The sequence below is a fragment of the Pollicipes pollicipes genome, unplaced genomic scaffold, assembly GCF_011947565.3.
Source record: "Pollicipes pollicipes isolate AB1234 unplaced genomic scaffold, Ppol_2.1 Scaffold_3447;HRSCAF=4054_pilon_pilon_pilon, whole genome shotgun sequence".
NCBI classification, from domain to species: Eukaryota; Metazoa; Arthropoda; class Thecostraca; order Pollicipedomorpha; family Pollicipedidae; genus Pollicipes; species Pollicipes pollicipes.
Window position 1 is genome coordinate 39,422,850 of NW_023596297.1, and position 24,198 is coordinate 39,447,047.

At 51.6% G+C, this 24,198-nt stretch overlaps 1 protein-coding gene across 3 annotated transcripts in view; it reads left to right on the forward strand.

Annotated features, from left to right (window-relative positions):
* The window catches only part of Nmdar1 (glutamate ionotropic receptor NMDA type subunit 1), a 117,183-nt gene that overhangs the window by 20,750 nt on the left and 72,235 nt on the right, over positions 1 to 24,198 (forward strand). For all 3 annotated transcript variants that reach the window (XM_037215021.1, XM_037215022.1, XM_037215023.1), the window contains exons 4-7: positions 3,238 to 3,366; positions 5,577 to 5,768; positions 6,754 to 6,807; positions 22,840 to 22,940. In XM_037215021.1, the coding sequence (XP_037070916.1) occupies positions 3,238 to 3,366; positions 5,577 to 5,768; positions 6,754 to 6,807; positions 22,840 to 22,940 (476 nt within the window). The remainder of the gene's footprint in view (positions 1 to 3,237; positions 3,367 to 5,576; positions 5,769 to 6,753; positions 6,808 to 22,839; positions 22,941 to 24,198) is intronic.

The following is a 24,198-nucleotide window of genomic DNA, read 5'->3' on the forward strand; positions in this document are numbered from 1 at the left end:
TGTCGTGCTGTAGTGCGGGGCCGCCACCATCGCAACGCACGCATACTAGTCGCGCAGTCAGACGGAGCGTGGGCGCATGCCTTTCCGCACCGGCCCGCCTCAAGGCCATACTTCGCATGACTGCCCGTACCGCCTCGCCTCCACGGTCATCATTTTCGGTCTTCGCGTAGGTCAATCGAGGTCATTGGCTCACTGTCGATTGAGTAGAATGGCGGCGGTGATTATGCCGTAGGCGCCCGGGGAATCCGAGCCTGGGACCGAGGCTCGGCCATGGAGCCTGCACGGCTCTCCGATTAAGTTTGCGCTTTTAACGCAGTGCGCACTGTCGCCGATCTCCAATCAGTCGATTTATGGTCACCGGGTGGCCGACTTACCTTGCAATTTCACCTCACCTTAGACGGACGGCGCTAGATATTCGATGTTCTGTGCAGCTGCCCGTTCCGCGCCGGCAAAGTTCCGTCGGCGCAGACCGAAGGTAAATAGCGAGCAAGTCATCTTCGTTTGGGACAGCAGAGGCGATGTGCACGCCAGCAGCCAGTGCGTTAAGTGCCGCCGTCGCCGGCGTGGGCCGGGCCCGAGGTCAGCCGCTGACGAGCCTGTCGGCTGACGCTGTCAAACAAGCGTGGTGTTAGCGGCACCTGTTGCCGCTCGCTCGCCCGCTGGATCGTGGCTGTCGTGACCCCCGCGCGTGTCCATGGTGTCCTGCGAGGTGGTAGGTGCCTTTCGGTCGTGACCACCGGCTGACCCTTGACATGTCGTGCGCGCCGCCGGCTGACAAACGTCATTATTGCATACATTTGTTCTACTGTCTGTCCGTCTCTTTGTTCTGCATCTCTCTGTGTCTGTGTCTCTTTATACCTGTCCGTATGTGTTAATGTCTCCGTCACTTTGTCTCTGTCTCTGTTTCTCTTTCACTTTCATCCCTTCCCTTTCCAATTTTCCTTCTAACTCTCCAAAACCTAGCCCCCTCCTCTCCTCCCCCTCTCCCTCTCCTTTCCTATCCATTCCTCTTTCCGCTTTCATTTCTTCTCTCTTTCCTATCTCCCTCTGTCTCATTTCTCTTCCCTTCTCTTTCCCTCTCTTACTGTCCCGCTGTCCTCTTCCCTCTTCCCTTGTTTTTCTTCTCTCTCTTCTCTCTCTCTCTCTTCTTCCTCTCTCTGTCTCTCTCGCTCTCTCTACTCTCTCTCTCCTTCTCCTCTCTCTCTCTCTCTCTCTCTCTTCTCTCTCTCTCTCTCTCTCTCTCTCTCTCTCTCTCTCTCTCTCTCTCTCTCTCTCTCTCTCTCTCTCTCTCTCTCTCTCTCTCTCTCTCTCTCTCTCTCTCTCTCTCTCTCTCTCTCTCTCTCTCTCTCTCTCTCTCTCTCTCTCTCTTTGTTTTTCTCTATCTCTCTCTCCCTTTCCCATGAATTCTCTTATGATCCAGACAGGTACCGCAAGCTCGATCAGTGGTACTTTAGCACCATTCTGCATGTCTTTGGCAACGATCTGTGCGCCTGCAGACCGCGCCAGGAACGCTGTCTGCGACATGGGGAGGTGGACAGCGCGTGAACACGAACGCTGTGGAGGGGTTTATGCCTAACGTAATGGGGTACGCAATAGCAATAACCAGATATGCAACAGAATGCATCATCATCGAATCACCCAAGCCCTGTCGGGATTTTCGTACGATCTGACATTATCTCCCGGACATTTCAAGCCAGAACTTGCATGGTAGAGCGTAAAAAATGAGCCGTGAGCCCCCACACATGTCCTTTCTGTTCGCAAAAAGGAACAGATGGCGGTCGTAGAACAAGTGAATATTAATGCTTGTTTTCCCATACGCTGTGATTTCGTATTGTGCCAAAAATGAAAGCCTGCCTAGTGCGCACATGAACTTGTCAAGTGCTGCATGCCTACCGTTCACCGGCTTGCCTCGGCTTGTTGCCTGCGCTGATCGGGTTGTCAGTGGTGCACTGCTCGTCTAACACCGTTCGGATTCTCCTCGACCACCCCCTTCTTCCCATGCTCTCGGAGATGGGTAGTTCGCTCACTGCACACATGTCTGTAAATCCATTAAAAAGTACAGCTGCCGAGCCACTCACATATCACGGCTATGCTGCTGACTGACCATATGTACGCAATATGCCAAACTGCCAATTTGCGTGCAAAAGTTACCCATGGTCTTCATTGTTTGGAACTTTGACTTCTAGCGGCATTTGCGCTTAGTCGAGAACGAATTTCGATATGTCACGACGCTGTTGGCAAATCTACCGATTATTTACACATTCGTGCGTCAATTCACAAATGGTGGACGCGATATACATGTACGTTATGACATTGAACACACGCGGCCGTGTGCGCGCCCTGAAGCACTAACCATTAACATCGTGCCCTGGTTGTCGAGACCCGGCGCAAAGCGGAGTGTCCCAATTCGATCCTTTCTGGAAGAGCGTGCAGATACGTTGTTGCTACGCTGTACTGACACCAGCACTTGAGGGGTCTGGTCATGAGCAGATGGTTCAACGTTACCGCCTTCACCTCCCATCCACTTGATTTTGTCCATGACTTGATATAGTGCCCCTCCAACGCACAGAGAGCTCTGCTAAGTTATGGAGCTGAGCTGAGATCGGAGAGGGCTGCGCACGCCGCCTCGCCAATTGTGTTGAAAAATTAACACCGGCATCAGATGTAAGCATATTTATACATTTCCACTGTCTGCGCTTTACGTTTCTCTTCCCAATCATGATTGCCGCCCCGTCTTCTGAACGTTATGAATAGATGTACCAATGGCAATGAGGAACAGTTGCGAACGCACGCACCAAAAATCCACGGAATCAACAGCTAAATGATCGGGATCCGACATGTTTATCCCAGCTCATTCGTTAACATGCTGCCGCATTATCCGATCGCTGTCCAATAAACGGGTACCCGGCCGGATAGTAATAACCACTAACCGATGCAAGCTTAAACATTTTGGTACACCGCGTCAACCGGGCAGCTGTGACTGTGTCGACCGGGCAACTGTGGCCGTGTGTGCCGAGCAGCGGTGACCATGTTGACCGGGCAGCGGTGACCGTGCGTGCCGAGGAGCGGTGACCATGTTGACCGGGCAGCGGTGACCGTGTGTGCCGAGCAGCGGTGACCATGTTGACCGGGCAGCGGTGACCGTGTGTGCCGAGCAGCTGTGACCGCGTGTGCCGGGCAGCTGTGACGGTGTGGGCCGAGCAGCAGTGACCGTTTGGGCCGGGTTTCTCCCGTCAGGTGTACGCCATGGTGGTCTCACACCCGAGCACCGGCGACATCTCGCCGGCGGCCGTCTCCTACACGTCCGGCTTCTATCACATCCCCGTCGTGGGGATCACTTCCCGAGATAGCGCCTTCTCTGACAAGGTGAGGGCCGTCGCCACCGCGCCACCAGAGGGAGTATGGGATGGCGAGCGCGCACACCGGTGCCGGTTTGACCTCTCTCAACAGATGAAGGGGTGGAACTCATCAGTGCGAACGTGTGATTGTGGGTGACTGACGTGTGCCGCTGAGCCGGCGCTTGGCTGCTGTTGCGGTGTCAAGAGCGTTCGCGGCTGGTTAGAGCACTCCACTCCGATCCGTGTCAAGCTGACTGAGCAGGCTTTCATGTCCAAATCTGTGCTGGTCACTGAGAACACTGGCATGTTCTCGCGTGGACACGGACCGTTGATTAAAGCTAGTTCCAGGGATGATCGAAGCGATGGGTTTTAGTGGAACGTTTCTGTGAAATGGATCCGGAAATCAGACAGAGAAGTACCATCTGCCATCGATTTGCACTGAAGTCAGACACCACCGGCAGCAGGCGTCAGAATGCACTACGCCGGATCATTCTATTTTTCTTTAGAAACGTTGAAGTTTCAACGTCTGCATTCCATGAATGTACTCATTGGCCATTGACTTTGTTCTGCATCTTCAATTGATGCATTGCGAAGCCTGAATAATAGTGGAATTTTTTCAGGTGTCTGAGTAACCTGAACCTGCCTGAATATAGCTGGGGCTAAGTTCATATTATTGATGTGTGGTATCAATGATGGATTTCCTTCTTTCTTGGACTTCAGACAGCGGATGTGTCATACCCTCCTGACATTGAGGGCCCAGTTTCCGCCTGTACCCTTGGCTGTGTCCAGTGTCCGGCTGTACCCTTGACTGCGTCCATTGTCTGGCTCTACCCTTGATTGTGTCCAGTGTCCGGCTGTACCCCTGACTGTATCCGGCGGTGACCATGGATGTGTCCAGTTTCCGTCTGTACCCTTGACTGTGTCCAGCGTCTGGCTGTACCTTGCCTGTGTCCAGTGCCTGGCTGTACTCTTGACCGTGTCTGGTGTCCGGCTGTACTCTTAACTGCGTTCAGTGTCTGGTTGTACCATTGACTGTGTCCAGTGTCTGGCCGTACCCTTGACTGTGTCCAGTGTCCGGCTGTACCCTTGACTGTTGCCCTTGATTGCATTCGGCGGAAACCTTGGATGAACCAGTGTCTGGCTGTACTCTTGACTGTGTCCAGCGTCCGGCTGTACCCTTGACTGTGTCCAGTGTCCGGCTGTACCCTTGACTGTGTCCAGTGTCCGTCTGTACCCTTGGCTGTGGCCAGTGTCCGGTTGTACCCTTGACTGCATTCGGCGGTAACCTTGGATGTGTCCAGTGTCCGGCTGCACCCTTAACTGCGTCCAGTGTCCGGCTGTACCCTCGACTGTGGCTAGTGTCCGGCTGTATCCTTGACTATAGCCAGTGTCCGGCTGTACCCCCGACTGTGGCCAGTGTCCGGCTGTACCCTTGACTGTGGCCAGTGTCCGGCCGTACCCTCGACTGTGACCAGTGTCCGGCTGTACCCTTGACTGCGCCCAGTGTCCGTCTGTACCCTTGACTGTGGCCAGTGTCCGGCTATATCCTTGACTGTGCCCAGCGTCCGGCTGTTACCTTGACTGGGTCTGGCTTCATCTTCAATGTGTTCGGTGTCCAGCTGTCACTGTTTCTAGTGACGGTGACCGTCGGCGTGTCGTGACTGTCCGCGTGGCGGTCCGTTTGCTTGTATCCATTCGAAGTGACGTTGATTGTTTTCCTTCCTAATGGCGTTGTTTGTACATATCTGTAGTAACCGTGGACGTGTTGGCTCGCAGTGATGGTGTCTGTCGATAGTGACAGTGTCTGTGTCAGTTTGTAGTGGCTGTGCCCATCTGTGACAATGGTGGTCTGTAGTGACCATAGCGCCCTGAGGTGCTGTCGACTGTGAGCAGTGGTAACAGATCCGTCTGTGACAGCAATGACTATGTTCGTCTGTAGTGACCATAGCGCCCTGAGGTGCTGTCGACTGTGAGCAGTGGTAACAGGTCCGTCTGTGACAGCGGTGACTATGTCCGTCTGTAGTGACCATAGCGCCCTGAGGTGCTGTCGACTGGGAGTAGACGTAACAGGTCCGCCCGCAGTGGCGACCAATAGGTTTGTCTGTAGTCACGGCGGCTGCCTAGTAGCTGTGTACAGCTACATCACTGCATAGCGGTACCTATAGCCATAATCCCACGTGGTGATGGGCCTGCAGAAATGCTGGCCGGCCGTCTGTAACGCTCCTCGTCTGCACACAGAACATCCACGGCTCATTCCTGCGCACGGTGCCGCCGTTCTCGCATCAGGCCGACGTCTGGGTGGATCTGCTCAAGATGCTCGGCTACACCCAGGTCATCTTCATGCACAGCTCGGACGCCGACGGCCGCTCCGTGTCCAGTCGCTTCCTGGCGCAGGCCCAGAGTATGGACTCGCCCGACACCGACATCAAGGTGACCGCCTGCACGCGCTCTTTTCCCTCCCTGGCGCTGGCTTTGCCGCTTCTGCTCCCCGCGGTGTCCCGAGACGACGAGGGGCGGACAGGACGTGGCCACGCACGACCAGGCGGCACCGATGCCACCGCGAAACCACTGCATACGTCACGCCGGGACGTATCCGATTGGCTGGCTTGTGTTCCGAATTGGACATCTGCTGCAGCCACAATAAGACGCACGAGGTAGCTGGAGTTTGGCAGCGCCCCATTTATGCCACATCATTCTAGATTCGGAAAGGTCAGAGTTCCCGATTAGGTAGGTTTTGCGCCCAGTTTTTGTACCAATATTTCCAGGCAGATGTCGGCCTTATAGGCAAATGTCTCGTGGCTTTGTTTTGTCGTGCTGATAACAGGGAGCATTAAGTTGTCGTAAGCTAACGCGTTGCACTACACAAGCTTACACTACGTTGAGCTGGGATCGTTATGAAGTGTTGTTTTTGTAGCACCTGAATACTATGCAGTTTCACTTAGGTTTCCAGTTATGAGATGCCCCAAGTGCATAAGAATAATCAAAAGTCACGATTTAAAGAAGCCCTCGGCAGCGCTCCCGGGTCGAGCAGTGCATTGTGGCCTTCATGTTTTACGGGTGTCGTACCACGACATGTACTATTACCAAAATGCTGTGCTTCAATGGGGACAATGTTTTCGGTACCAATGCTTACGTTGATGGCCGCACCATACCGTGAAGTGTGGCCCCACCACATGACAAATGCTGGTACCGCGCACCCTCCCGGCAACATTTGCCGTACGATCGTATCCAAGATGCATTGTGACTAAGCCATTCCCCCTAGGTAGCGGTATCGTAGCGCTTCAGAGTGGTGCACATGTGAATTTATGATAATTGCTAACTTTAGAAATGACATAACGACATCGAACTACGACTACCTGTACTCAGCAATGGTTGACTGCGTTATGGTATATCCAAATTGTTTGGTGGTCGCCAGCCGCTGCACCAATCTCATCCGGCCGACGGTGCCAAAAAGTCCAATATTTTTAATGTAAGTCGCCGCTGCTCCAACTTTGAGCTCGTGAGGTATCCGAGATTTGCGAGGCGTGCCCGATTTGCTTGGTCACTTTTATCGGTCGCTCAGAGACCACAACGCCCATTGATTCATGCCTCAGCTAATCCAGCGAAGATGTAGACCCCTCAGTGGCTTAACATCACTGCATTGTGTTGTAGCCCAGGCGTTGTCATACCTTCTCAGGGTAGTTACACACTTGAGTACTTAAATCGGGCATCGGAGCGCACACGGTCTCGGATACCCCCGACCTTGATCTTGAAGTCGGCATCGGTGTTTGGTGTTTGGTGTTCTAAACCATGCATCAGTGAAATAAACCACCAGTCACTGTGGCTGCTGAGGAACGGTACTAAACTGCATCACGTGACCGACCCTCCAAGAGGGGGCCATCCAGCATGGCAGGCAGCAATGGCGCATGGTGACTTCAGCATTGTAGAGGTCTCCTTAATCAAGTGTAGCCCTCACGGTCTAGATCACTAATACCATGACACCCTGTCAGGCTAGTGTATCATCTCTCTCTCGCTCTCTATATGTGTGTATCTTCTGGTATTCACTGGACACGCACTTGCCTTGCGTCTCTGTAGGTAGCCGCCGTGAGCTCCTTGCGAACGGTCGCCGTCCCCACGCCGGCTGGCGTCAGCGTCGGTCGTCGTTCAGTGCTGATGCCGTGCTTAGGTCGACCATCCCATTGTCAAGGCAGTCACATGACGCTGTCTGCACGTCGCGCGAGATACGCGCCCGCCGCCGGCGCCGGTGCGTCCCCGCGGGTCCTCCCGCCGACTGCCCGGCCGCCTCGCCGGCTGCTCCGCCCCACCCTGGCCTGACCTGCCCCGCTGGGCCGCGCGCCCGCACTCCGGAGTCACGCGCTGCCCGGCGTCAGCAACTTGTATGTCCGATCCTCACACCGACCAAACGGTCCTGGATGCCAGCGCCCCGCCAGCCTGCGTCCCAGCCGCCATCACCGCCTCACCCTGCCGAGGCACAGCTACCTCAGGGTGGCTCCTGCTGTATATACGTGTCACCCTGCCCCACTGGACGTGTCACTCTACCCTGCTGGACATGTCTGCCTACCCTGCTGGGCGTGTCACTCTATCCTGCCGAACATGTCAGCCTACCGTGCTGGGCGTGTCACTCTACCCTGCTGGGCGTGTCACTCTACCCTCCTGGGCGTATCAGCCTACCCTGCTGGGCGCATCACTCCATCCTGCTGGACATGTCAGCCCACCCTGCTGGGCATGTCACCCCATCCTGCTAGACGTGTCAGCCCACCCTGCTGGGTGTGGCGTCCCCTCCCGCTGCATATAACTCCTTGCTCTGCTGAACGCGTCATCATACCCTTTTGGACGTGTAACCATACCATGCTAGACATGCCACCCCACCTCACCAGATGTGTCAGCGCAAGCTGTTGGATGCTTCGTCATATCCTGCTGTCCTGCTGGACATTTGATTACATCGTAACGGACGCGACACAGATACGTGGAACGTGTCGCTGTGCCCCCACAGGGCGGGACCCCTTACACCTACCTGGCAGACATGTCAGCTCGACCCAAACTGTCGGACATCTCATCCTGTACCGGTAAACGTATCACTCTGACGCATAAGACGTTCCACCCTATGCTGCTGGACATGTACCCCACCCTACTGGGCGTGTCACGCTACTAAGCTAGGTGTCTCACCATGTCCCGCTGGACGTGCCTCCATGTCCCGCTGGACGTGTCACCCCGTCCTCATGGACATGTCACTCTGACCTGTTGGACTTACCCTCCCCCCCTATCTTTTTCGACTTGTCGCCGTACGCCGCCAACCTCCCGACGTCAGTCTGGTCCCCCACCTGGAGAGCGCGGTGTCGCCGGTGACTTGCGCCAGCAGCTCGGTGTCTGTGCGCGGCAGAGACGGAATCTCTGCCGTGACCGCGCTCTACCGAGAGCCACTGTATTGAACACTACGGATCAGCTGGACCGACTAGCGCGCAGGCAACGCAGAGACGATTATCTTGCCTTGCGCCGCCAAGTGCTGCACGGAGTTTGGCGACGAGTCATAGCCACCCCGGGCAGGTTTTTAGAGACAAGCAGCCCGTCCGTGCTCACCACGAGGGAACTAGCCGTGGGCGTACTACACCCATGCCTCCTCTTGTTGCCCAATGTCGAACAACAATAGTCGAAACTGAAGAAGCATGTTGAAGAGCTATGCTCAACATCTGAAGAAGATTTTCTCCTTTCCTTTCTAAACGAGGAAAAGCCTTTGTTAAAGAACACACTTTTCTGGAAAGTGAATGCAAGTCATGATTTTTCTGTGCTTATGCATTACGCTGGAAACTGGGTGTTGACACTGTACTCTTTTTTGTGTCGCACTAATTACGTCCATTGTTTGAAAAGCGACGTGCTTCAGGGGTTACAGTCATCAATCTGGCTAGGACACCTTTGTTCGCGATTTCTTCCAACACAGTTTGACTGATGTGAACAAACGCCACACACGCTTTAATTCTTCGGGAAACTTGGCCATCCTAAGCACTTTCCGCGCACCTTCAAATGGCCTGAGAGACAGAAATGTTCGATTTCTCCTCTGAAACAAGATCAAACTTTTGTTCTTAAGGTGCCGTCCAATGCCGGTTGCAAACTGTGAGACCAACTTCTTGTCCCTATAGCAACCCCGTTTCGTCGCACAAATTGCCTGGGACGAGAAGTTGGATCGTTTTCGCTTCGTCGGTCGATGGCCTGGCTGACGATCGCACCATTGGCGCTCTCAGTTCACGGTTTAACTCGATCTATGCTCTCTCTCTCTCTCTCTCTCTCTCTCTCTCTCTCTCTCCTTCTCTCTCTCTCTCTCTCTCTCTCTCTCTCTCTCTCTCTCTCTCTCTCTCTCTCTGTCCTCTCTTTCTCTCTCTTTCCTGACTGAGAATAATATATATGTACATATACATATATATGTACATTACTCTCCTTTTCCCATGCGATGCTTACGCAAATTCCGACGCAGCATGTCTCTTAATGCCCACGTAGGCACCGAAGATACGACTGACTGAAATCCCGAGTTCGGTAAGACCGTCTGATCAATTTCTAGATCAGACGGTCTTCCTGAACTGAAGTTTTTTAGCTGCTTATTCATGCGCTGTAATGAGCGAGCAGGGGTGCAGCGTCAGATAGTTTTCTGGGGGTTTGTTAAGGCGGGTGGCCGTTGCTGTATAACGGTGCCGGCATTGCCAGCATACTTTTGTTTGCAGCGCTGTGGCGCCCTGAGACATTATCTTCTTCTCTCGGAGGGATCATTTTCCACAGATTCCTTGAGGAGTCCGAATTTGGAAATGCTCTGGAAACATGCATTTGAAAAGCAGCTGTAGGCTGACCGCCGCCGCCTTGAGGTTTCGGGTTGTATGAATCTCAGTCGTACTTGACGATTTTGGTTGAGGTGATCCTGTTCGGTTGTTAATCTCGAGACACGAGAGGCCTAAGTTTCTATTTTGAAGTCTTAAAACATCGACTTCTATGTTTGCATTCGAGACTTTTCTACGCCTCCGATTTTTATGTTGAATTTACGTCACATGTCTTCAGAAATGAGTCTGCGATATTGCAGGCTCCAGTCTTCCATATACCGTTTTAATGTTGTGGTAAAAGCTTTTAAGGCATCCCTGAAAAATGCACCAACAGACATTTGATCAGCTTTCGTGGCACTGTTATAGTGATACACCTCATGCGGCCATTTCCATTAAAGGGAATGTCCCAATATTGGGCGTGTTTAAAAAAAAATGTTCTAATGAAACCTGAGGACTAATCCCATCTAATTATGGCACTGGGTAGTGCTTCTGCAGCACTGCCAAGATGTAAATAGAATCCAAATGATGCTGACTACACTTTGTCACAACGCTACACTTCTTCCTTGCGGTGGCTACCACTGTCGTCATGGTAACGACCGTGCGCACGTCTACTGATGCGAATAAATAGCTTTGTGATTGGCCCAGCGGTCAAGGACCTGTTACCGAGAGGCTGGTTAATTGAGTTTGAATCAGTGCGTCACATGGATCATGTGATACTCCCATTCCCAAAGCCAAAGTGAGCCTCAAAAAGAGCCACTGGGATAAGCGTCGTAGGGGAACACACTAAGGCCTAGTATAACGTTTTGTTGAATTCGCGGGATAATTGCTTCATGTTCATACATATTTTTATCTAAACAGGGTGTTCCAAGCTTTTGTAGCACTTATCACTCCAACATTTTGACACAGTCGTGTGTTGCAAACATTACAGAACTCACATGATGGAAAAAAACAAGACAAATGAGACGCATTGCTTTCATAGTTGTGGGCAGGGAGTCAAATGACATTTCGCCCGCAGTGTCAGCTGCTTTAAATTGAAATTCTGAGCTATCATAAGGATTTTGAGAAAAATGCTATTACTGATGAAGTCGCACGCGTCTGGGCTGGTTTTTGGCTCTGACCATGCCTGTACCATTCTCGCTCGACCGATTTGTGGTTGGACTGCGCACGTTTCATAATGGTAGACACGGTCTTGACGGCCATTTCAGTGATGAGGCAGGCATTAAGGCGTTGTACTGTCAAGCTGCTGCCAGCAGCAATGTCTAATAACGGTCGCGGACGTGAGCAGGCCGCGGCGAGCGGGCCCGTCATATCCCGTCCTGCTCGTGTGCACTGTACGCAAGCGGCGCCTGCTCGTGTGCGCCTGTACCAGCGGCGCCTGCCGTGTGCGCTGTACTAGCGGCGTAGTTCCGCATTCAGGTGGCGGACGTGAGCAGAGCCGCGGCGAGCGGGCTTCGTCATGTCCCTGTCCTGCTCGTGTGCGCTGTAACCAGCGGCTGTAGTTCCGTATTCAGGTGGCGGACGTGAGAAGGCGGCAGCGGCGAGCGGGCTCGCATGTCCCTGTCCTGCTCGTGCGCACTTGTACCAGCGACGTAGTTCCGTATTCAGGTGGCGTAGGGCGGCGCTTCAGCCTCCCCTCGCCCCCACCCCACCAACTTTGGGCTTCAGCCCCAAACTTTGAGAAGCTTATGAACTAAATCTGGGAGCAACCCGTTTGCTGTCGTGTGTTGGGGTTAGGTTGGGTCATTTTTCTTTGTTCACGCCCACAACTCATTCAACGAAGCTACACCATAGTAAGCCGTATACGCTTTATGCAGCTCACTGCGCACGGTGTTGACGGAAACCGGCTTAGAGCTGACACTATACCGCCCTGCTCTGCCTACCATCAGTTCTCACGCCTCGGACACAGACTCCTGTACGCCGCGTCAAGGGGTGGTCAAACCTGCCCACTTGATGCATAAGGTCGGCGACAAAAACGCATGTATTTACAAGAAGTTTGGTGCCAAAAATGTTTTTGAACAGCAGATTCTGCAGACGGCCAAGACGAAAAAATACAACACATTATGTAAAACATAACATGAAGTCTCCAAACATAGATGTCATGCCTTCATGGCAATAAAGTTCGTCACACAACACAAGCAGACGTTTCTGTATAGACTCTTTACCATACTCTACAGCACCCTGGTGTCTTCTTTGGGTTTCATTCCAACCCGGCGACACAAATATCCTATGGGTTTTAGTTGGTTGGCCGACTCGGCGACAGGTCGGCGACAAATCAGTGTTATTCCCATGGTCCGGCCGATCGGCCGGTTCGCTGTTTGTAACAGCCAATCGCTGTTTTTAACTCTCAGTGTCCCAAACTAGACAGTATAAAGTACTGAAACCGATCTAGATATGGGGATTCATCCCACCGCAAGGGCGTGTTTCAAATGCTGCGATGCGACCGACATAAGGTGAGCGGTGACTTTCAATGCACTGCAACTTTGTAGGTGGCACTCGCATTGCAGTGTCATGAATACCTGCCTAGGGTTTAATTTCTGCCCTTGTCTACTTATTTGGCTGTGCCGTGACTCAGCATCCTGTCCCCAGCGACGAGAGGCATTGACAGTTCAGGGTAAGTCGGCGGGATGATCCGATCAAGGTAGAAATTGACCTGTGATTATCCAAACCGCCTTTTCAAGATGATGGGCTATTGACACCTTGGAGTAGTCAAAAACGGCCAGCCTTCTTCCATTTCAAAGAACCGTGGATCTGTTGTTGAAGTCTGATGGCACTTCTTATGAAGGAGAATAGGAGGAAGTGATAATGGTTCTGAAATGTCAATTTATGGCATTTTTGTGCTTGCCCTATAATCAGTGTATGCATTTAAGTACAGCCTGTGAAGGCAGACAGACTACCTTATATGCAGCCTACACTGATTGTAGAAATAAATGTAGTTTGTGTGGTCGTGGCATAATGTCAGGAGTGCTAATTTTTTACGCGTGATTAGAGGGAGATAGCAACCCATTGATCATGGTCAATAAATTAAGTCCAGAGACGGTTTTGTATTATAGGAGCTTTTATCTCATATCTTTTGAAATTTTCCAGCTAGAAATGTTGGTTGGGGAAGGAAGAAATCAGTATTATAGGGGCCAACCCAACATAGACATTGGGTAGTGAAGCAGAAATCAATTTTAATTGACACTCCTGCATTATACAGCACAGACATCACAGATAACCTTACATTTCCTTGCTACTTGTATGCAAAGGGCAAGTTTGGGTTGCTTACTGAATTTCTACCAATGTGTAGATGTTGGTAATGAAATGTGTCATTCTGCTGTAGCAGTTGATGTTTTCATGATCTGAAATGCAGATCCTTACACCGGCATATATAAAATAAATGAAAGAGGATTGCAGCCAACAATTTTAACCCTTTCCCTGATTCCCCGCTTTTTTGTAACGCGTACTGGTGGAGGGGGGGGGGGGAGGAATCTCTGACGTGTGCAAACTTAGAAAGGTAAAGCCTCGAAAACAAAACAAACAAGCGGTGAACTGTCTTTAACGGGATCTCATGATCGGTAGAATGACTCCTGTTGTTAACTGACCCCACTAGACCAAGTCGAAGGTCAAATTTTCCTGAAAACCAAACATCAGCTTTGCATGTTCATAGGAACGAGACCATGCAATGAAGTGGCATGAAACATAAAGAGGTGTACCCTTTGTTTAATTATGAGTACAATGGCATGTAGTTTTATATGTTTGGGGCCTATGTTTATAATGTAGGGTTTCGTTCAGGTAGCAGTGCCAACCCTTCCGCGCGCGGTCCGCAGAATCGTCGCTTGTCCCCCGCCGCACCCGCCGGCCTTGAATCGTCTTGCCGTGGTCGCAAAAAACATCGCTTCTCTGAAACCGGAATTTCTAGGAGCACTTTTTGGTGTCAGCACGCGCACAATAGATGCCACATAGGCTAACAAGGATTTGAGCAAGGCTGCACAATGTGCCGCGTTGGTATCCCCAGAAAACCATGAGGGGGGGAGGGGGGGGGGTCGCATCGCCCCCCCCCCCTCCCTTGCATGTCAGGGCGAGTAACTTGTTCAGAACGAGCTATCCACCGGATGTGAAGTTATTGTAAAATTTCGATGCAACTTAGTCGGGGCACGGCGAAAGGCGCCCACCAGTCCACATATGGCGCACCAGGCTTGGAGCACGCCTAAGGTATGATGGATAGTTTTATGACGGTTGAGATGGGGCTCAAAGCGCACGCGTGATTTTCATAAGGGGCGTGGCCCCGTGGAGGCCCCCATATTTGACGTCACTTCCAGTGCCGCTTCAGCTACTGGTTCGGGAATCTGTCATGCATTCTGCTGCCCTGGCTGTCGAGATCATTCATTGTTTTTTTGTTGCGGTCAAAGAAAGCAAATTCAGCCAAAGATCGAGTTTAAACGCGAGGCCCCGGCAAGTCTCGAGGGTAGAAGAAAATTCCTATTGAGATTGGGCTATCTCATGAGTTTAGAGCAGGTGCGTCTGCTTTTCTAGCAGCAGCAATTATCCTGACATTTGTTCAAGGGCAGTGTATGACTGCACGTTTCGGATATGTGCATGATATTGAAAATCGCAGTGATGAAAGAGACTTTCACTGACAGGCTGATTACTAATGACGCTACTGGGCACGGACCGAATGACCATTTTGTCATATGGTGTTGCTTTACGCTCCTGGCGACAATTTTTCGTCCAAAAATTTGGTCGGCGACAAAAAATACACTTTTACCATCCGTGCGCCGCGCCCCTGGTGGGCTGCGGTGCCGGGAGCTCCGCTGCCTCCTGCCTCACCACACTGTGCCTCGTGCGGCGGGCCTGTCGGTGACGGGCCCTCGTCCCGCGGGCTGTGTGAGAGCGATCGTCTGCGTGACGTAGTGTCGTGGATTCGGTGTCCAGTCGGAGAGACGGTCGACTAAGCAGTGCTACTGTCGCGTCAAGGCGCGCCGCGATCTCGCCAGCCAGGTGGTGCTCCTGGCGTTAACATGCCCGCTCGTGACGGCTGCGGCATCAGCTTCATCGCCACCAACTCGATTCGGACCTGCGCCATCGTCACCGGCGCTGTCCTGTAGCGGTGCGCCAACCCGTCGGCCCTGTCGACACGCTGGCCGACCCCGAGGCGACCTCGTCCCGCACAGCGGCCATGGTGACCGTCACCGTGGCCGGTCTGCGGTCGCTTGCGCTGGCCGACCCCGAGGCGACCTCGTCCCGCACAGCGGCCATGGTGACCGTCACCGTGGCTGGTCTGCGGTCGCTCGCGCTGGCCGACCCCGAGGCGACCTCGTCCCGCACAGCGGCCATGGTGACCGTCACCGTGGCCGGTCTGCGGTCGCTCGCGCTGGCCGACCCCGAGGCGACCTCGTCCCGCACAGCGGCCATGGTGACCGTCACCGTGGCCGGTCTGCGGTCGCTCGCGCTGCCCGGCGCGGCAGGCGCGGTGCCGGCGCCGGGTGCCGGGGCTACAGAGGCGAATAGGCGTGGCAGCGCTCTTCTCCGGACGGTCGTCGTCGGAGCCTGCTGGTAGGATTTATCAACATCAAGTCCCTGCTGCCGAAGATAGTTCCACTGCAGCATGACTGACTAAATTAGCTGCATTACGACTTTTGTGTAATCACCGAGGCCTGGCTTCGATCTGCCGCTGCGTCCAGGGTGGTCACAGTCCCCGGCTCTGCGCTGTAGCGTTCGGACCGGCTAGGCGAGGTCAGCTGCGGGGGTGTGGCAATTTTGAGCGGTGACTGGTACAAAGCTACAGCTGTCACGCGACCGGCATCCGAGTGTTCGGACTGTCTGCTGGAGTCCCTCTGGCTGCGAGTGAGATCGGAGTCCGGTCCTTATTTTACTGTGGCTGCGGTTTAGCGCGCCCCCACCCCCTCCCCCCCGCCCCTCCCCCCCGCCGCGCCGTGGCTGCTCTCCTGGCGGACTTAAGTGAACTGTAGCTGCAATATCAGCGAATGCTTGTAGTCCGCGGACCGATCGTCATTATGGATGATTTAAATTATAATTTGCTCGACCCTGCAAGTAACGCTGGAAAGGAACAGTTCAATGATATGTCGTGATCGTTTGATCTAAACCAGTTTGTCAGACAATCCACCTTTCTCTTGGGCCGCTTTAGACGAGACCATTTCTAGTTTGTATAGCGTCATTCAGTGTGTTGGAGATTTTAACTATGCCTGTAGCCCTCGCCATTTTGTTTGCGCGCTCTTAGTTTTGCAAAACTGTCATGTTAAGCCTATCCGCATCAGTACTCGACTGTTCAAACGTATGTACCACATTTGTCTGCTTCGTGATTTGTACAACGTCCGCTTGTCTGATATTTTTAGGCGCCCATTAGTCGCTGGTATGGTCTTCTACAAACAATTGACAAACAAGTTCCAACCAAACTGACATCAGTGAGTTTGGGCGCACCTGCTGGCACCCCGCTGGCTCTTAACCTCACGGCATAGCAGAGGGGCGTGTTGCGCCCGAGGGGACCACTAGGCGAATTTTGGCGAGAGGTTGCGTGAGCAGGGAAGCAGCTCTCTGAACCACATTATCTGCCCGGTGTTAGGGGCAAAAAGATGAGTTCTCGCAATCTTCCTGACGCGCCCCGGACGAGCTGAATGCTTATTTGGTCAATGTCGGCCCCAGTGTTGCAGTCAGGCTGGCCGGTCTCTGGGAGCAGCCTGACGTCCCATGTCGCCTACTCATGGAGGGCGCTTGTGGTTTCTGGTCGACTGGCACGGCGCTGGGCGTGCTGCACAAGGTCATGCTCTTTATAGAGCGTCCTGGGTCGTGTGGATCTGATGATGTTCGTATTCGTATCCAACTCCAGTGTTTTGAAGCCGTATTCTTCCCCATATTGTCAACACCTGCCTCACCCCTTGTGATTTTCCTGATTCCGGGAAGCACTCCTTGTTTCATCCCATTTTCTACTCCGGCGAGCCAACGTCGGTCTCAGTTACCGTCGTAACAACAGTCTTTTGTTTTCACCCCGCCATGGCTTCCGTCCCCACCATTGGTCCTCACCCCGCCATGGCTTCCTTCCCCACCATTGCGCGGAGACTGCTCCGCTCACCGTGAACAACCGCACCGTGGTCATCTTTCCTCCTGGGCCTCTTGGATATCGGTGAATGTTTCATCAACATTCCTTACCTTCAATTACTTTCCAAGCTCCAGCTCTATAACGCTGGCCCGGCCCGGTTCTCCCCATACATTTTTGGTCATTCCCAGTAAGTCTGCATTTCTTCTCTTTCTAGTGACAGAGTGGTCTCCGATATCCTTCCCACTGCCATTGGGGTCTTCCAATGATCAACCCCTGGTCTTTTTATTCGCAATATTTATCAACGACCTCAGCCTGCACCCGCCTGACGACCTGACCTCAGCCCGCACCCGCCTGACGACCTGACCTCAGCCTGCACCTGCCTGACGACCTGACCTCAGCCCGCACCCGCCTGCCGACCTGACCTCAGCCCGCACCCGCCTGACGATCTGACCTCAGCCCGCACCCGCCTGACGACCTGACCTCAGCCCGCACCCGCCTGACGACCTGACCTCAGCCTGCACCCGCCTGACGACCTGACCTCAGCCTGCACCCGCCTGACGACCTGACCTCAGCCTGCACCCGCCTGACGACCTGACCTCAGCCTGCACCCGCCTGACGACCTGACCTCGGCCTGCACCCGCCTGACGACCTGACCTCAGCCCGCACCCGCCTGACGACCTGACCTCAGCCTGCACCCGCCTGCCGACCTGACCTCAGCCCGCACCCGCCTGACGACCTGACCTCAGCCTGCACCCGCCTGACGACCTGACCTCAGCCTGCACCCGCCTGACGACCTGACCTCAGCCTGCACCCGCCTGACGACCTGACCTCAGCCTGCACCCGCCTGCCGACCTGACCTCAGCCCGCACCCGCCTGACGACCTGACCTCAGCCTGCACCCGCCTGACGCTCATGCGACCCAGTACGCTGACGACACTCAAATCCTTAAATCTGATGTCAAACACAAGTTTCCCTCCCTCCTACAACCTTCCCACAACCCAATGCATGGAAACCACCCTGTCCTTCCTAGCATTATGATTCCATGTCCATGGTCTTCAACTCAGCGTCTGAAAAACCGAACTCCTTCTCTTGGCACCAGGCACAACACCCGCGGACTTTCTCCTGTCAGCGTGCAGGTCGGTAGGGAGACCGTAGGGTAGAGCCAGACCGCAAAAAACTTGGGCGTGCTAGTTGACCGCCACGTGAACTGGGACGCATACGTCAGTGGTGTAGTCAAAAAATGCATCGTCATCTTTGTCGGTCACCGCGACCTGAGACATTTCCGCCCGCAACGAGTGCTGCTGACCACCGTGCAGGGTTTACTTATCTCGCGCGTGAGATGCTGTATTTCAGTTTATGGTCAGGTGCTAGCTGTTAACGAAACCAGACTGCTGAAAGTAGTTACCTTCGCTACCAGAGTAGTTACTGGCCTCCCAAAGGATGAACACGTGTCTCGCGTGCAAAATGACCCGCACTCTGCCACGCCTCGCCAAATGCATGAAGTGCAAACTTTTCGTTGCGCATAAAGCCCGTGAGAGAGGTGAACCTACAGATCTTATCTGTTTGCTTCCAACATACGCCAACGCACGGACCAGTGACCGTTCTATCCGTGTGAACCAAGACCTGCGTCCCTTCCCCCCACGCCGGCGGTACGCACGACGGCAGGACACGCTCCTTGGCATATCGAGCGGCCTGTCTTATGAACGAGTTGCCGAGTGAACGTGGGACGACTGAGTTCGACAAGGTTTACCCGCGCCAGGGCGGGGGTCTGAGGTTGCCACGTCCGGCCGGGGGTGGGGGCAATTAACTCCCTCTCCTGGGATCTCCACTTTCAAACACTGTATGAGAAATAAGGCCAACAGAGGACACGAAATGTCAAAACGGCTGTTTCGATAGATGCAGCTAAAACCTACGCTTACACATCAAGACGGATGTTGAGGGCATGGAAATAAGCGTTAAGACTGTGAGAAATCCATACCGACCATTTCTGTTCCCCCACATGGGTCAGGTCAGATCAAGTAGCCGTTCAAAATCGGTGTACCAGTGGCATACAAGAATGTTACTTTTCTTTACAATTCGCTCCTGGCTAAATTTATTGTATTGGGTGCAGCTGTGAGACGGGAGCATTCCATACACACAACTACTATTCTAGATACCTAGAATGAGATTTGTGTGTTTGGTGATTTGAGGTAAAATTAGATCAAATTTATTAGTCATTCAATTGAAAAAGTAAGTTCTAACCGAGTCTATGTGACCAGTACAGTGTGTTTCTGTACGCTGCCGTGAAGCGGAACGCGACACCGCTCTCCTTGGCTTTATCCACTGAACCACGCAGGGGAGCTCCGTCAGTGATGAAATGACTTGCTGAAGAATGGCGGAAATTATAAACACCAATTTTCACTTCGTACACCACTCTTTGCTCATTTTGAAATATCATATCAAATATATCCATCACATTCACAAACCCTGAACAGCAAACTCTTCCGGAGCTGGTAGGACGTGGCGGAGCTCGAAAGTTGCGAATCCGTCTAAAACAGACTCACACAAACTTCCTTTTGATATATTCAAGCAGATTCCAGCATCGCCATCGCGAGCGTTTCAATATCATTGTTATGCGTGCGTATCGTGCATAGATAAATTGTTTTTTATTGCACTTATATTTGTAAATACGTATCGGTACATCCTGATGTTCACAGATAAAAATGCTCGTGACTTTTACTAATTGTTTTAATTGTAACTAATTGTTTTAATTGTTTTAATGGTTTTAATTGCGTTTGCGTTCAGCGTTGTATCGTGGTTTAATGCATGTGATGCATTGCCATGGTCTGATTTTTTTATTGTCATGATTACTTCATAACCGAGGACGTTATAAGATTGCCAGCCAGGTCGGGGCTTGAAACAAAGAGTATGTTTTTGTTGCGATAGCGTGCCTTGGCATATAGATGGGGTGATTATGAGTTATCTAGTGGTGGAACTGAATCATCACCGACTGAATGGGGGTCTTAAAAGACTCTGAGCCTAATTATTGCTGCTGAACTAAACGTGCTGCTGCTGTGATACAAGCGTTTCTTGTACGGTATCAGTTTCTGAGATGGTATTATGGCATGGTAGGTATGGTATTACAAGTTCTCGAACAAGACGATGTTTGCGTTTAAAAGCGCGATTATGTGATGGAGGCATGCCGTTCAAGGCTAGGGTTTTACTAAACGCACCCGGGCGCGAAAGATGGTCTTAACAACCACACCTGGGCGCGAAAGATGGTCTTAACAACCACACCTGGGCGCGAAAGATGGTCTTAACAACCACACCCGGGCGCGAAAGATGGTCTTACCAACCGCACCCGAGCGCGAAAGATGGTCTTAACAACCACACCCAGGCGCGAAACATGGTCTCAGTACACATTTATGCATTGTGCACGAGAGTTATGGTACTCTCTACAATTTTCTGATGGTTTTACGAGTCTTCTACCACTTTCTTAGCTTCGCTTACCGTGCGCCGAATCTAGATTGTTGATTGGTCTATTATTCGACTGAGAGAAAAGACAAAATGAAGAAGGCTGTGGTTGAAAAAGATAAGTGTAACGATAAGTGATTGGTAATTTATAACTGGTGATTGATTGCTACATGATAATTGATCGATTGGTCACCAATACTATGGAAATAAAACCAATAGTTTCACTTAGCATTTGCACTAGAGGGAGGGGAGGGGAAATCTGGCCACTTTTTGTGTTTCCTTAATAGGTTCAAGCCTAGCACCTGCCAGCAAGCGGTTTGTGGTACAGTGCTAACAAAACAGTGGGGCATGAAGTATATATCCCCAAGTTTTGTTCTCACATTTAAGAATTTCCAACGGTGCCAGTACACTGAGACATTGCATCACCAATGTAAACATCAGTATTCACATTGCGCAGCAAAAGTTTTCTTCATATATGCTGACGGCTCGCGTGTGACTGGGTACCAGCGAGATCTTGACTGTTGATGTGAATTCGTGTTGTAAGTGATACGTTCAAACTCACTATGAGGCGAACATAACCAGCGTCGGCCAGCCTTCGTGTAGAATGCCACACTTAACTACTTACGCACATTCGTCGAAAAGTGATTTTCGTATTCGCTTACAATGTTGGCTATTTCCAATGCTGTGCCCTCCCTCTCCCCATGGGGCATGGAACAAGACAGCTTTATTCTGCACCACGTCTTTTAACACGCGCTCGGGTAGGGTGTCAAATTGACCGCCTCCAAAGTTTTTTCGGAATGGTCTCCGAACGTCACGATGTAACCGCGCCAAATTTTGCATAGATGTAGACAATTAAATAGCGCATCGTCTGGCGTAAAGAAAAGTTAGATGTACCGTGTAAGATTGCCAACCTATGGCAAGTCAACGTCCGGCCTTGGTTTCAGCGAAGGCAGTTTCTAGGGAATCATTCAATTTAATCCAACAACGGAGTGTGAAACGAAGCAATAAGCTCTGAGATACTTGCTTAGGTAACACAACAATGATATGAAGAAATTAATTTGACCTAGGGTCAGGTATAAAGGTCACACTAAGGTCAAAACCAACCAGTTTAATTTCCCTAGGGCTTGCTGTATGGAACAGTTCCTTGTGCTCATTTCGAGTTTATTGATAACAGGAACCGGATTATGTATCTTCCGTGCACGTATCAAAGGTCAGAATAGGTCACTGATCTAAAATGACCCAGTTCAGCATTTTTTTTTCTTTTTAGGAACATACTGTCTAGCGGGATCTTTGTCGCTTATTCAAGTGCAAAACTCAAGACGGTCTCGCATGATTTGGTTACCATGACCTTCAAGAGGTCAAGCAAGGTCACTGACCATAAATAAGTACGTGACCTCTAGCTAAGAACAGCTATCTAGGTTCTAGGGTCCTTTTTTAGACTGATCTGGAATTTGACCTTATTGGACCTTGTTTGACCCGAAGAGCACGATCTAGGAACCTAAAACTTCGACCTAAGTGATTTCACGTACAGGTCAAGACACCCTGTGAATTTGGTGTCTCTAGCTCACCTAGTTCCTGAGACACCAGGGGGTCAAGTTGACCCCCACCCTAACGAAAGGTATCCAGCCGGCCACCCGTGCGCGTGTTAAAATATTATTGTTAACACTTGGCGCAGAAAGTTCTCAAAACTTTGATTACGGTAGGTATAAAAACTTGCAGGCTTCTGAACAAATCATAACCTTTGCTAGACACGGTTAAAGCCATCGGCTTCATATCTCTCATCAATTTTAACGAGAAATGCAGCAAGGAAGTTCGCTTTGTGAAACCAGGTTATCCATATGTATCTCTGCCCACACTGTGGCCTCGACGTGAGCAGCTGGAACAATGAATGTGAATGGCGCGTGCTGGGCGCCGTGTCTTGTATAAACCATGGGGACATCAAACAAAATTCGCTGAAATCTTACCTTTACCGTATTCGTATACACGCCAATCACTGAACTGCACCATCCGCAGTGTTGAAATAAAGCATGCTGGGGATGGTACCGGCCTGCTCTCAGTGCGCGCTTCCCGACTGTGCTGCTTTGGGCGGTTCTTCTGATATGGTCACACCGCTGCAGATGTGCGTGGGGGCGTACTGGGCCCTCTGCCTGGCTGGTGCGCGCCTTCTGCCCGGCCTGCCTTAGCCTGTCTGACATCGTCTGGCCGTGTGCGCGTAGGTGGAAGACGTGGTTGAGTTTGAGCCGGGCCTGACCAGGTTCCGGGAGCAGCTGCTGACCGTCCGCGCCCTCCAGTCACGCGTCTACCTGCTCTACGCCAGGTAGGTCCATCTCTTACCCGAGCCATTCCTCTACCAGCTGCACACCTTGTGCAGGTAGGCTGGACCACCTTGGTTAAGCGTTCATCTGTTTTATTTCAGGTGGGTCCACCGCGCTTGAGTCACGACTCTACCTGATCTGCGTCAGGATATATAAGAGAGAGAGAGAGAGAGAGAGAGAGAGAGAGAGAGAGAGAGAGAGAGAGAGAGAGAGAGAGAGAGAGAGAGAGAGAGAGAGAGAGAGAGAGAGAGAGAGAGAGAGAGAGAGAGAGAGAGAGAGAGAGAGAGAGAGAGAGAGAGAGAGAGAGAGAGAGAGAGAGAGAGAGAGAGAGAGAGAGAGAGAGAGAGAGAGAGAGAGAGAGAGAGAGAGAGAGAGAGAGAGAGAGAGAGAGAGAGAGAGAGAGAGAGCGAGAGAGAGAGAGAGAGAGAGAGAGAGAAATATATATAATATATATATATATATATATATATATATATATATGTATATATATATATATTACATATATATACAGATAATATATATATATATATATTATACATATATAATATAATACATAACATATATATATATATATATATATATATATATATATAAATATCCCTATCTCTCTTTTTTGTCTCTGTCTCTGTCTCTGTCTCTGTCTCTGTCTGTCTCTGTCTCGGTCTCGTCTTGTCTCGTCTCTGTCTGTCTCTGTCTCTGTTCTCTGTCTCTGTCTCTGTTCGTCTGTCTTGTCTCTGTCTCTGTCTCTGTCTCTGTCTCTGTCTCTGTCTCTGTCTCTGTATCTGTCTCTGTCTCTGTCTCTGTCTCTGTCTCTGTCTCTGTCTCTGTCTCTGTCTCTGTCTCGTCTGTCTCTGTCTCTGTCTCTGTCTCTGTCTCTGTCTCTGTCTCGTCTGTCTCTGTCTCTGTCTCTGTCTCTGTCTCTGTCTCTGTCTCTGTCTCTGTCTCTGTCCTCTGTCTCTGTCTCTGTCTCTGTCTCTGTCTCTGTCTCTGTCTCTGTCTCTGTCTTCTCTGTCTCTGTCTCGTCTCTGTCCTCTGTCTCTGTCTCTGTCTCTGTCTCTGTCTCTGTCTCTGTCTCTGTCTCTGTCTCTGTCTCTGTCTCTGTCTCTGTCTCTGTCTCTGTCTCTGTCTCTGTCTCTGTCTCTGTCTCTGTCTCTGTCTCGTCTCTGTCTCTGTCTCTGTCTCTGTCTCTGTCTCTGTCCTCTGTCTCTGTCTGTCTCTGTCTCTGTCTCTGTCTCTGTCTCTGTCTCTGTCTCTGTCTCT